Source organism: Rhamphochromis sp. 'chilingali' (genome assembly GCF_963969265.1).
Source record: "Rhamphochromis sp. 'chilingali' genome assembly, chromosome: 14".
Taxonomy (NCBI): Eukaryota; Metazoa; Chordata; class Actinopteri; order Cichliformes; family Cichlidae; genus Rhamphochromis; species Rhamphochromis sp. 'chilingali'.
Genome location: NC_137941.1, coordinates 14,849,457 through 14,864,522, shown reverse-complemented (window position 1 = coordinate 14,864,522; position 15,066 = coordinate 14,849,457). Strand labels below are relative to the sequence as shown.

The 15,066-nt window shown below is 41.3% G+C and overlaps 1 protein-coding gene across 2 annotated transcripts in view; it reads right to left on the bottom strand.

The window, feature by feature from the left end:
* myo10l3 (myosin X, like 3) overlaps positions 1-11,001 on the bottom strand; it is a 61,881-nt gene extending 50,880 nt beyond the window's left edge. For both annotated transcript variants that reach the window (XM_080903411.1, XM_080903412.1), the window contains exon 1: positions 10,700-11,001. In XM_080903411.1, the coding sequence (XP_080759537.1) occupies positions 10,700-10,720 (21 nt within the window). In that variant the 5' untranslated portion in view covers positions 10,721-11,001. The remainder of the gene's footprint in view (positions 1-10,699) is intronic.
* Between the last annotated feature and the right edge of the window lie 4,065 nt (positions 11,002-15,066).

The following is a 15,066-nucleotide window of genomic DNA, read 5'->3' as shown; positions in this document are numbered from 1 at the left end:
ATTAGGAATTCAAATTAAAAAAATGTGACTGTATATGGTAAACCAAGCATCAGTGACAAAGTGGCCCATAAAGATGCTAATAACAGCTCAGCCTGCTGCACCAGCATCTGTAAAGAGTGACTCGCACTCTGGATAAATCTCTCCCAGACACTATAATCAAAGGTGGGCAAAAAAAACCCAACGAGATACTGTGCTGTGCTACCGTATAGCTGTTTTGTTTATGTACTATAGACAAAAAATAAAACTAATCATAAAGGAAGTTGACTTAATAATAAAGCTAACACCTGCACCATAATAGTTCCGACTTGCAAACTTAACTCTTTCCCCTATAAAGATGACATCTGATGACCAGCTTTGACATCTCGGTTTATATCAGTAAACATGTGGTTTGAAAATCATTTAAATAGGTTCTGGGTTCTTCCTAGTAAGCTGTATAGGCAGAAATCCCTCTTGCTAACTTCTAATGCACAACCAGAAAAAGCTCAGTTCAGATAGGAGAGACTGGGGTTACCCCTAGTAGACGTTAGCTTGTTTTAACTACTTTAGCTTCCAAAAAATGTCTTATTATGTGATGTGAGGAGCCAAATATAAGCCACCAGCTGCAGAAAACTGTAGAATTGTATTAAATATATGCAAACTTAAATTAATAGGGCTGCCTGTGATATACATTGGCACTATTGGACACTCGTCTGCATTTTGGTATGCGAGTCTCAGGCCGTAGGGTATGAAGTCAAGATGAATTGTCTAAGAAGCAGCAACAGATGGTCTAAACAAAACTCCTCCCCCTCGTCCTCTCCATCTTTAGGAGCTCTGTCACTAAGTCAGGACAAAGACAATCACCTCTGACTGAGGCCTCAGCAGTTAGCCAGGCGGAAATATCCCAAACAAAGACCAGCTGGGACACAAAGGAGCATGGGTAGCGGCTCGTATTAAATCCCACAGACCTCAGTTACCTCCTGCTGCACAGCTTCCCATTCCAAGCTAGACAAACAGAGTCATATCTTTATTTGTAATCATGGGAAAGTACAGTGTGCATTTGATGATGAAGCCCAGTTGCAAGTGGGATTAATTGTGAAGAGTCGGTTAGCGGGCTCCTCTGCTTCTGGTAACCAGATGTTTTATTAGCGCCATTAAAAAGCAAAGCAGAAACGCTGCCATGACATCTCCGGCTCAAGCTAATTTCAAATTCTTAATGTTGCACGTCACTCAGCATGTGTAGCACTGCTGAGGCAGAACCAGCTGACAATAGTAATCTGACTCCACCAAAACAGGCTGCACGCCAACCTCCCATCATGCCTTTTGACACAGAGACCACTCAGGCTGAATGATGTGATCCTGGAGCTGGAGGCTTAAGTTTCAGCAGCTTGTATAAAGACATCCAGCTCAAGGATTTGCTAATGAATGTCCCTTAAATATTTAAGGTCATACACAGTACAAGGTGCCACGGCTCTTTCTCTGCCGTCTGGCATGTATCAGGTGATCCTATTAGAGAGAACAAGAGAAAGCTAATTAACTCAGCCCGACTTGGACTCGGCTGAACAATTAGTTATGATAAGCTACTTTCTTGGATCATAAAGTGGTTTTGGGGAATGGTGAACGAACGGCTGCCCTGCAGGTAGGACCGATGCCTGAGAACCTCCAGCTCGAATCCTGACAAGCATATCAGTTGTTGTTGTGCTCACATGTGGAGGAGGATAAAGTTAGCAGTGGAACATGTGCAGCAGCAACATATTCGACTAAAAGGAATATGTTTCCGTTCTCCCTTTTCTACTTCACCTTTCAAAGAATTAATGTGGCGATTAACGCTAATAACAATCTGGTTTGCAATCATGCTTGTTTAAAATCAACACAAAACTCGAGCTCTCGATTAATCTCATTTAGATTTCTCTCCATCATTTTTATGGATAGAAGTGTAATCCAGTGCTGCATTTACACCTCAGAGATTAAGACTGCATTAGCATAACAAACAGAGTCACAAGGTTGTGTCGCTACCACTGTGCAGACAGATGTGCAGTCCAGAGCATTGACGGGATCTGTAGCATTTAATAAGGTCAAGCAGCAAATTGGTACTTGCACGCTAATGCTGTGCACTTTCACAGAAACCAGTGCAATAATTATTCAACAGAAAATGTGTTATTAGTTATTTATGTTGGAATCATTGAAACGAACTTTTCAAAAAGAATTTTTTCTTCCTTTCAGAACTAAAAGTAAACATATTTGTAGGAGTGGGTGGTTTGCTGGGATATCAGCTGAAACATAGATGTTTATAACCATTAAAATATATATATTTTTAAAAACCAGCACATCACTTTGTAGCAGAGCACAGCCAAATTTTAGGAGTTGTAATGGTATCTCCTGAACATCGGGTGAGTGGGATGAGTGGGAGTCTTCCAAGTGGATGGTGAGATTAATAAGTAGGACTAGGCAGCTGGAGGGGGAAACTGGGCAAAGCTCCCTCTGGGTTTTTGAGCAGAAGACTTTCCAGTAGGTTAAACCACTGTCTCCTGTATATCCTACAAACAGCAAGGCCCATGCTTAACTGCAGTTTCTTTACCCTCATAAACACAAGACGCTACTTATTTATTACCTTATTACAGTATACCTGAGAATTATTTTAATTTATACAACATGTTTAGTGTGTAAATGTGTGTGAAAATAAATGTATCTACTTGTGAACAGCTTCACTCAAAGGGAGGTAATTTAATTCAAGGGTTTTTCAGCAGCGGTTGTTGCAGCACAAAGGAAAAATCCTCCGTTGCACAGATTTTCCAAGGATTCATGTCTCGGCACATGCCTTTTATGTCTTCGTCTTTCTTTGTTACCTCGTTGCAACTACACAGTCTGCCTGCCGCACACGTTACAGCCTACGACCCCCAGCCAGCATGGGGTGAGGGCAGGGTGTGTGACCGAGGGGAGAAATCAGAAGATTAAAAGCAACCTCTAGCATCTGTGCTAGAAGACGTATGAATTAATGATGGAGACAGCAGCTGATCAGAAATTAGCTAATGGAGGAGGAGGAGTCCCCTGGGGAACAGGGCTTTCCCTGTTTGTGATGATGTGGGGTGGGGGGCGTTGGGTCGCTGGTTGTTCTTGAATCTGAAGAACAGCCTAAACCCTGAACAGAAGAAGCTTTACACCGAGGAAAATGTTTTTGTTAACTGAGAAGGACTGTTTGAGAAGTATCCGTAGCTAAATGGAAATCAAACAGTAGTCTGTTATCACTGTCGTGCAAGCCATTATCATTATCACACTTGATGGACCTGAAAGAGATGAGTTACAATATTAATCTAACAAATATGCACAAGTCTGTGTGCACAAGCAGGATTAAGTGAGTGTGTCTTTTTTGTGTCCAAGTGTGTTTGGTAGTCCATTTATCTGTCAGTCAGCAGATACACACTGTCTGCAAAGGCGGGGTTCGAGGGCACCACCCTGTCATCCATTGACAGCGTTAATCTGTTGTGTTGCTAATGAGTGTATTGAGGAGAATTTGAATAACAAATTGTGTCTTCGGGAGCGAAAGAGAAAGAAGAGAAACACTTGAATCTCTGCCACATACTCCAGGCACAGTGTCGCGTTTTACCTCCTTATCCTGTGCAAACATATTTTCACTCCACTGCTGATCAAAGCGTGCGCCCTGATCCTGGGTGCACACAATGGAATAGGTTACAGGACGGGGCAAATAGGCAACGAATGATGTGATTACTGCAGGTTTGATTGGATTTCCAGCAAAGCTTGATGACTTGGAATATCTACCGAGCCACATGCCAGCATCTCGCCCGTCTGGCATCTGCATACCTCTGTTATTCGTCTGATAGCTATGGGGTCACACAGCAGGAAACCCAGAGGTACTCGAGGAATGCTGCTCAGTCAGTGTTGTGTTTGAGAGTGTGAGACGTGTGGGGCACGGTAAGCAAAGTGGTAGCTTACAAAGCAGCCCGGCTACTGTTACGCTGCCATTGACCTTGTAGCTCATGCTGTCCACACTGATTACTAGAAACTCTCCTATCTTCAGCATTTTATTATTTTGAGTGTTTCATACTGAAGCTATTTATGGTTTGATCAAATCCAATTTGGCAATGATAAGCTGCACATTAGTGATACTGTCGATGTTAAAGTCACTGTTAGGACTCTGTAAGCAAATAAAATAAATGCAGTTTTAACCTCTGTCACAAGTGAATTTATTTACATGTCCTGAGTCTAAAAACCTGCAAGGATATTGTTTCACTTTTAAAAATGGTGCTGATTTAGCGCCTGCAGAAACAGTACCACCTGTGTAATGAATTGTGAAAAGCTTCATGAAACACTCCCGCAGCATTATCCTTAAAACAAATGTTACCCATCCAGCAGGAGCTGATGATATGATAGCAACAAACATAAAAGACTCAGAATAAAATAATAAGCTGCCTTTAATCTGAGTTTACAACTTGTAACTGCAATTAACCTCCAAATTGTCACTAGTGACGTGCAACCATTCTCTGTACTTTTCTTCTTGAAATATGCCCTTAAACTTTTATTTGAACTGCATCACATGCTTACAATGCACATTTTACTTTTACCAGTACACGCCCATGCTATGGTATTGTCTGGTCTGTGATTTTCGTCAGCTGCTAGGTGATTGCTAGGCAGCATGATGACATCACAGCACATAATGCATAATTCAAGTTTTGTGGCTATAAATTAGATGCTACTGTCATGACATTGAAATGATACGATGCTATTAGGAGGTGCATAAACGCTACAAATGGGTCATTTTAACCTGTTGGTAAGTGGTTGCTAAGCAACATGATGGCATCATAATATAGATAAGAACCTTCAGGGAGCTAAGATGTACTTGCGTGCCAGTCTTGGTTGCTCAGCTCCTGATGGTGTTGGAGGAATTTGCGGGCAAACGAGCAGACAGGGATTTTGTGTGTTATAGTCAGATGTATAATTTATAACAGGAAAGAGGGAGGACTGGAGGTCAGGATGAAGAAACTTTGGCCAAAACTATTAGATCCACTGGTCGCGCAGCATTTCAACAGCACACAGACTGATTCCAATCAGAAATCCCAGAACAAATATGAGTGAAACTGCTCAAACCTCTCCTTGGATTGTGGCGAGTGTTTCTTATACAAAGCAGGGGGATGAAGTATGTTTAGCAGTGCGTTCAAGTGGCAGAGATAAACACACAGAGAGTCCTAAAAACACGGGACATTCCTCCTCATGTTAGTCTCAGCTTCTCAGCATATCATCCTACAAAAAGCCCCGGGCCTCTAACCACACACACACACACTTATAATAAAACACACTTAGAGTGGATGGGAAAGCTAACATGTCATGACTGTGGATTGTGCCATGCTGTGCTGTTTTCTCCAGTCAGGCTCTTCACACCACGGCAAGCTAGGCTCATGCAGAGTGGGATGTGTACTCGAACTCTACAGGGTGCTCACCCCTGTAATTAGTCCTGGAATTACAGCTATAGCATTAATCGCTTCACGAGAATCAACAAATTTTACTGTTTTAAAAAAAAAAAAAATTCACCTCAGGCTATATTCACATATGGTAGTTGCAATGTGTTTAACCTAAACTCATAGGATGGTGTAGCTTAGAAACACGCATACTCCATCCCATAATAGGCTGACTCTGTGCAGCGTAATCATAGGGGACTAAAAAAGGAAAGTCAACATCTGGACTGGGAGCAGTAAATCACAGGTTGGCTGTTATTAAGCTGCCAGACGAAACCTTGGAACCCAGGGGATTTAAGCGACACTCATTACCATCTCACTATGTCCATCAGGTCGGCCAGTCAAGGTGAAAGACAACAAACACTTTTTAAAAAATTTTTGCATGAGGGAAAGCGACAATAATCTTTAATTTTGTCTGTGTAAAAATCTCAAATCCTGCACACAAATCTGATTTGTCTTTGGATTTGAGTCGTCCACCTTTACCTCACGGAGATGTACTGAAAATCATTTTGAGATATGAATGACAGAAGGGACTGCATGCCTGACACTTTAAACTAAACGCAGATACCACACCAGTAACATGAGCAGCCCAGGCACAGACATCCAGTCAGCCTACAATATCAACAACCCATCATTCAGAAACATCGCTGGTGACAGAAAGACGCCACTGAGATGTGAAAATAACAGTCTGGGACATTTACATATATGACATCTTTCTGGAGGCTACCCAAGAAAATCAGTGAAACTAATAAACAGTAAGAACCAGGACCTTCTTTTTACCCATGCAAGACACAACTGATACAGCTATATTTGTGGTCAGTGGAGGGGTTTGTATGTCCAAGTGATCCCAGGACCGACCCGTGGTAGGGTCTCCCCTTGACAAAATGACCCTGGGTAAGAAGCCAGACAGGGCCTGTCCTGTGTAGGGTTAACTGGTCCAACTTGTAGTACAACTTGGTCCCTGCTAAGTGAAAAAAAAAAAAGAATGGATGGATGAGTGTTAGATTTTTTGGGCGGCATTGTTTCGCATTTATTCGACAGGATTATTAGTAAGCAGGCAAGAAAGAAGGGAGAGACCAAGAGGCTCTGCCATTCAAGAAAGGGGTCCAGGTCCAAAGTTAAACCCTGCAGCCTTTCAGCCAGTCACTTACTTCCATCAGAGAATGTTTTATCATTGAATAAAGAAAGTACATAGATCAGTATGACTGTATCTTTTCAGCAGATTTGGCATATAATAGTTTGAGAGTGTTCTCTGTCATCACCGACTTACTTGCCCAAGTGCCCTGATGTGATTAATATTTCAGAGAACAGCACACCCAGAACGGCCCTGATGCACACACACAGGGAGGGCGGCAGGAAGGATGGGCGTTGGAGAGAAGATTACAAGTGATTTTTCATGTGTAGTGCCTCAACTGAGTGAGAGGTCTCTAATCCACAGCCAATGGTGGCTGTATCAACATACACACTGGTTTGGACCAATCGCCTACATCACTAAGGAAATATCTACTCTATAGGACAAAAAAGATCCTCCAAACCAAGTTCTGATGAACCATGATGGCACCTCCAATAGTTACTAAAGCTGTGTGGAAGTTCCTGTGGTATTAAAGCAGCTTAAGTTCAGAAACACGTGTGCACAGAACATCACATAGAAGAAGCTTCATATAGATTGTAAAGATGTGAGAGTGGTAACTATTTCTTTCAGGTTTACAGGCAACCAAGACCACGAGAGACTCCACGCAGCAACAGTTCGTCCATCATCAGGAGCTAACAGACAGGAAGAGACGATTCTGTGCAGTGTTATTTGTCACTGGTAAAGAAACTGTGGAAAGATGGAGATATGTTTTATTTCCACAAACACAGACGGCTTTGTCTGAAGAGCTCGGTGACATAGCGGATAAAACTAAAGTCAACAGCATGGCGTCAGCAGGAGGTTATCACAGCGCTGAGTTCCCTGTGTGATGGTCAGCGCACTGATAGACGGGGGTCAGGTTACTGCTAGACTCACAAGAAATGCAAACACAAGCTAAAGAGTTAGGAAGGGATCGGGTCAGAATATTGCAGAGCGCTGACTCCAATTTATTTCACGTTAAAACGGAAAATTCAGGAAATCGTTGAATAAGCTGTGGTCTCGAAATCCTGACGCTGCAAATCTGTAACATGATAAGAACGGATTATCCATGTTTTCTGGTGCATGGTCAGACAATGGCTGCTGGTAATTAGCTTCTGTGCTCTTGTGGTGGATTAAACCACCTCCAGATTGTTCCAAAGCTGCAGGAGTTCTGCTGTCGCACACTCAAACCGCTGCCTTAATAATACCTTCCTCTTTGTGATCATAAACAACCGGCCCCGTTAATTCACTGCAGCTCCGAAACTCTAAAGAGCCTTGTTTGAAAATCCCCTAATTTGATGTGACAATGCAGACAATAAGCACTTCAATTTTAATTACAAATGAAAACAACCGCTTAGAAGAAAAAAAGGAATGCTGGTCCCATTACATTTCCTTCCTTCCTTCTTCACATCCTAACTGTACTTCCTGGCTCTTTCCTTACTCCATCAGCCAGCTGCATGGGAGCAATGATTCTCGGCTCTTTAAAGTGGCAGCTGGAGGAAGTGACAACTGGGCAGAAAAGTGTCTGTCGCCAAAGGGGGGAAAATAGTCCACCTACTACTACGGCAGGTTTGCCTTTCTCACGTTACCCATTTCACCACAGAATGCAGCCTCGGATACCGATCCACGGCCCCGACTTCAGAGATCCAGACATAAGCAACACGTAGAGCTACGAGGGACGTTTTTAGGATGGGAAGAATGTGTCTGAGGGTGAAGGGGTCAGCGGTGACGGTGTGAAACCTAAAGCCTTGCAACCGCAGCTCTACAGGATGGATGACATGCAGCCGTGACCAGGAATTTGGGAGGTCAAGGCTGGGTATTTGGGATTCCCTCTGTCAGAGTATCTTTAAGAGGAAGGAATTTGGTGTGTAATGCAATGAAGGGGTTAATGGGTGTGGAAAGGTCCTCCTTGCTTGGGTTTACAGTGTGTAGCAGCTGCTGCTATAAAGAAACTGATTACCAAGTTTAGAAAATAGCTGGGATTCAGGATGTTCTACAAAGATATCAAGTATCTAAAGTGCGTGTGGGAGCTCACACATACAAAGGGAGGTCGCACAAAGGTATAGATAATGCTCATATTACCTGGCAAATTAATAGCCAGGAAGGAAGAGGCCCAAAGGCACAACAATGTTTCTCATATACGCTATATGAAATGGATTCTTGCATAAAACTTTTCACTGGAAAAACGGTTAAAATTAGCAGATATTGTGGATAAAGCTAAATAAACGAAATTAATTTCATAATGGAAGCTCTGATTCATCCAAATTTGGGTGTGACGCGGGCAGGGAGTTTCTCGTATGTCTGAAAAAACAAAATGTGAATATAAAGTCTGCCAAATCCAGCAGCCTTGCAGTATAAAAAAAACACCCTTCGATACTTGTGTGTTTTTGTTGGGTCACTTCCATTAGAATAACGTATTGGGTGTGGGGTAAAGGACAGTGCTGAAGGTTTTATGGTGGACAGGATGGGCCATCAGGATGAGCACACCCATGACCACTCCTCTCAGTCCACCATGATTTCTAACCCTTGTCAACGTCTCCACCTTAACAAACAGTGGCCTATGAGGAAAAGCCGATTCTAGATTAGTAACTGGCAAATTGGTAAACGTGCATATTTCTTTAATGCATGATCTGCAACAGAGTTTTGTGATGCAAAAGGTTAAAAGAGATGTGCTCCTATCTACACAGTTCCAGCTTTATACAACCACGACATTCACAGCAAAGACACATCCATATGATTTATCCTGGTGCACTTGTTTATAGAGTTGAGTTTAATCCTTATCTTAATTCACTTCCAGAATTCCTGCTTAATTAAATCCAAGCTGTGGCACTGTGGAGTTCAAGACCCTGGCATCTTTCCATGACACCGAAATTCACTTGAAAACCAGGACAGGTCAGTCATTCCCTCTAACACAGCTCAGACCGGAGATGTGAAACAGCAGGTAGAGATAAATATATATTTTTATGCTGTTGTTGTCCATTAGTGGTCTGTTACAGAGACTCAGTTTAATTTTAACAGTAAAAAAAGCAGCAGTAAGTACAACGAAGTCAAACCAATATGTATTTTAGCTTAAAATTTTAAAACACTGCAAATGAATGCAGTCAAGTCCAAAGACAACCTAACAAATCAAGTAGAATGAAATATAACCTACCCCAAAAAACATACACCTATTTGGAGCAAATACTACAGGATGTCTTGCTCTGTTGGTAAAGGTCAACAGACACAAACCAGATTAAAACTGAGCTGAAATAATAACCTTCCTCTTCGCAGCATATCACTGTAATAAAAGCAGATTATGAGTCAAAATCCAGCTCTCCTCCATCTGCTCGCTACACAGTCGGTGTGTGCAGCAAATTATTGAAAGCTACACTCGAAGCTGCTGAATTTATTATTGTATGACTGAAGTCACTGAAAAATAGAAATGCATCGATAATTGTCCAATCAGCATTAAACCTGCCTTTGCAAAGAAAAGTGTATGGAGCACCTCCTGCATGCTGAAACTTCTGTGAGTCACAGCATCACTGAGGGGCATGGCTGATAGGGAGGTACAGAAGTAGAGGATGGGAGGAGATTCACTCCCCTGTACTCCATCTGTCTTCTCTGTGAGTGTGTGTGCCCTCCTCTGAGTCAGAGGGGCATGACAAATCAGACCTAAAGCCAGCCTGGCTTTCACCTACCGGTACATCAGAGTGTGCTGCTCTCTGGACTGATTGGCAGATGACACATCCAGCTCAGCAGTCACTACATTGAGAGTTGCATTGTGTAGCCTCTAATTAAAGCTACACACAGGTTTCCCTGAGAAGCTGTAGTAGTTTTTGTCAGGGCAGACATTTGTATGACTAAGAGGCTTCTGTGGACAGTGAGGTTGCCACTCTGGCTCCATCCTGTAGAGGTATAGGACACATGAGCGGCTGATAAAGGATCACAAAGACCGCAGAATACATCATAATAAGGGCTGCTTTTACAGGGGTGTGAAAATCATGAAGTGGTCTGAACCCATCCCGCATTTATAAAAAGCTCAAAACACAGTGTGGTGAAACAAAACAAAGGAGCGTGAAGGTCTCAAAAATCCATGTAGGGCTCCAAATTAAAGCAAAGAGCTACTAAAAAGTATTCATACCGCTATAGAGAAAGCAGGCGAACTCACCTCTAAAAAGGAAGTATTCATCTTAACCAGTGCTCGACCTCACGGCTCTTTGTAGTCTGACTTCAGGGTACCACAGCTGAGGAGGAGAGCGGGCTGTATTCCCAAATTATTCCCATCCGCTTCGGTAAGATAATAAAATCTTTTCTCTTTTTTTCCGGATACTTGCTCACAACTCTGTGCCAGTCATGAAACGAGTCATTCTGCTCTCTGATTTTCGGACACTTTCGGACTTGTTTTCTGAAGTGTCCCGACAAGCCGCTGTGGAGCTGCCTGCGCCGTTTCTGCTGTCTACTCATTTCAATGGACCCGGCATATTATGCAGGGGGGAGGAGCCTGCTGAGCCACAGCCCTCCCATCAGCATACGCCCTCTTTGTTCATGTTTCTACAGATTTTAAAAGGATGTGCACATGTATCCAACATACCAGGTTTTTGCTTAAAAAGGTTTATTATAGCACAGCAGGCCTAATATGAATCTACTTCTATGTATATCTAGGGTGAGACTGAGTCTGAGTCATTATTTTGCTTCCTGGAAAAAATATACAGAGAAGAAAGAAGCAGATCAGGAGGAGTAAGTTGGTTTTATTTTTGCAGATGTCTTAAAAAAAATCTTTCCGATAAAATGAGCATTTTATGATTATTTGATTTAAGGACCTTCTTATTAGACTCATATGTTTCCATCGCCAAGTAAAAACTGTAAAGCATATTGAGCACTGAATGCACAACTGGGCTGTCAGTCTTCTATTCTTCAATGCGTTTTTCTTTCTTTCTTTTTCTTTACCTAAGAGTCACTGACAGATGAAGAAGCTATGAGGTCAAACGGGTACAAATACGTGAAGGCCCCACATTCATCCTATGAAGAACCAAAGCATGCATTCCCTTTCATTTTGGCACATTTTGGTTGTATTTTAGTAATTTTGCATGCCTTTGCAGCCGTTCTTTGTCTCTTGTGAAGTCGGTTTGTGTGGTTTTTGCTGTTTTGCATCTGGTATTGTTGCTGTCTGTCTGATTTGGGTTGTTTTACATTTTGCTGTAGTCGGTTTGTTTCTAATTTCAGCTCTGGGGCTTTTGTTTTAATGGTCATCTTATGGTCTCATTTTCTAAACACTAATCAGCTCCCTAATGTGGTGTTTGTTTGTATTTGTTTATTTTTAAGGGTATGCATTTGTTGCAGTTTTTCTACTGGCACTGAATTTGAAAAATATTCAAATACCTCATCACGCCGGGTGATTCATCATCTCCTTACTCTCACTTTATTTTTTTTAAGGATTTATATTCAAGCTGTCATACTGTTAAGATAAATAAAAATATATTTATATGTGTCATGGTGCCAAATTTAAAAATGGGTAGCCAGTGTGTCTTTAAGCTCATTCTTTTGGTTTTCTTTTGGTTCACAAATCAATAATAATAAATAATGAATAGATACATTTTATAAATAAATAATGATATGAAATGATGTATCGGTGATTGACGGGGTCCTCAGCAGCCATTTATAAAATCACAGACAGCTGCTTTACAGTCTCAACACAAAAATCATTTTCTTCTTTGTATTATTTGTTGAAATCAAACAATGGATGTGCATTTTGCAGCTCATGTACTGCCTTTGCTAACAGGTATGATAACACCAGATAGACGAATATGTTACTCTATACTGAGCAGTCATGCAACAGCCCCAGACTGCAAACTGTATGCAGTCTGTTATATAATAGATGCTTGCTGTGTGATATGGCAGAATGTTTTGGTCAGTCTCCTGATTTGATAGTGTTGTTCTCACAGCTTAAAATTATTTTATAATTTTACTTTGAAGCTCATTCTCTTTTTAAAAAAACTTTTGAAACACCATGTTTTCAGAGATGGAGCTATATTACCACTGATTAGTGAGTTTACTACACAGTATTTTAAAGTAACATATATGGGATGTTCAAACATTTCTCTAAGCATTTTTGCAATACCCCTCTGAGAAAACCGTATTCTTTATTTGTACCTTTAATTCACCTCAATACTAGTGGCAAAATCTACTAAATAGAGCAAAGTGCAATCCCCAAATCTTGCAAATCCTTCTCAATTTTGTCTTTCAGTCACTAACTCAACTTTTGAGTCAAATTGGTGAATTCAATCAAAGTACATTATATGTACTGATCAGCCTTTCTGGCTCCTAATATGTCAAAATGCCTATTCAGCATTTCTGTTGCATTAGATTATACAAGCCTGTTGTTGGTAGTCAGTTAGTTAGTTGGTACTTATTAATCAAAAGGTTAAGAGCAGCTTTTATAAGAACAGTGCAGTCACTGTTTTGCGTTCCTGTAAGGATTTTCAGGGAGTAATACTTGAACAATCCCATTGTTGTGCCAAAGCTAGTTTACCGCTCACAGACACTTTGACTGGAGGTGATTATACCCTCTCACAATCACCTGACACACACATGGGGGCCACCGGGTGCCCTGACTCTCTGCTGTACAGCCCAGGTGAATCATTATGCACACCAAACAGATTCTCTCTGTCTGACTCAGAGCAATTTTACCTGTTTCTGGATAATTATTCCTAACCTGCATCCTTTCCTGATAAAAATAATAAAGCAGTAAATATCACAGCTACAGCACGAGTGTTTGCTAAGACGTAAAACCTTTATTAGATGTGTTAAACACACATTTAATGTGGGTCAGTACATGTCCCAAAGAGGAAAAAGCAGTTCTGAACTTAACAAAGGGGGCTTGCTGAGGATATGCAGCACTAAACCACAATTAAACTCACTGCTTTTTAAACTACATAACAACAGTGGAAGAATTACTCTTTGAGACAGCCGACTATGCTTACTGTCTGCATGAACAAAGAGAACAAAACATCCATTTGGTTATCACGATCCCCAAACAGACTGGGGGGAAGGGACAGGTAAGACCTGCTGTTCTTGACCCCTGATATGGACTCAGCCAGCTGATTTGGTCCTTTGGTGTTGGTGCAGATGAGGTTAGAGATTTTGCGTTAAAAAATTGACTTTGGTTAGTTAAAAGAGAGTCAAAACACTCCCTTTTAGCTCTTTAAGTTTCTAGTTAACAGTAAGAAAAAAAAGATTCATTCTAAAAATCACACTTTTGGAATGGGGATTTGTTTTCTTTAAATCTTCAGGCTTTCAATGTCAGCCTCAGGAAGGCATTTGGATACATTATTTCATCACAGTTTATATCTGCATTTAAAAAAGTTTTATCCTAGAAAAATCCTACATACCAAGTGGAACACCAGGCATACCAGGAAGGGGCCAATGATCAGCTGAGCTATGAAATGTATACTAAACGTTTGTTTTAATGGTGAAATTATGTTTATCTATAGAAGCCTGTTTACTCCTCTCTCTGGGTTTTTTTTTATCATGTAAAATTTATAAAAGGCAGGAAGAATACCCAGTGTTTAAGCATCTGTTTAGTGCTTTATTTTACAAGCTTTACAGCTCTTCTTTACAAGCTATGCCCCCACATCCTGCTCTTACAGTGCGTGGTCCACGGAAGTAAAGATCAGTGGACACAAATGACCACATGCAGTAGCACCATCAGACAGGGCCAGAGCAATATATACTTCATGCATGAAAGCCATGGGCTGCACTTAAAAGGTACCAAGTCATGTGACCATTTCAGATCTGTCGATTGGCCCTGTTATATAAACATCTGGTTAGTTGTGAAAATAAAGCATCACACGTGAGGAACTGTGTTTTTGAAAGGTTAATTGGAGATAGAGTCTATGATGAGCCCCCCAACCCCCACTAGTGGGAATGACCTCAGGCAAAGTCATTCAGGTCAGGTGAAGGATCCTTTTGTAGCTTCGTGTCAAATAATGGACAAGTCGGGATTGAATGCATGCGATGGAGGTCCCAGTGATGGGGGATGACTGATGATCCTCTCTATAGCCACAGGCTGTTAGTCACAACCAGACCAGGCTAATCACTTAACTGGAGCTGCTTTGATTATGTAAAAAACCTCCACCCATAAATTGATGAGTAAACAGTGCAGCTAAACAACAAGCGCGATGAACCCTGGGTTATCGTCAGCTGGAAATATCACTGGTGTCTGACCTACAAATACTATGTTGTGTTAACTAAGAGCAGGTTTGAAATCTGTGAAATTAGCACAGTTTATATAATAGTGAAAACTGAATATATTACTAATGATAATACCAAGTCATACGCTTACCTTAGACACTTTGCACTGGTATGAGAAGTAATACTATAAAATTAGGCCTAAAGACAAATCAAAAACCAAAAGCAAAGTGGCCAAAATTGACCAAACTTAAGTGAAGAAAGACATGAAAGTCCTAAAAGTAAGCTTTTATGATGTTTTCTCTTTTTTCTGTGTGAATGGTCTCGGTCATCCAGGGAACAAAGCAA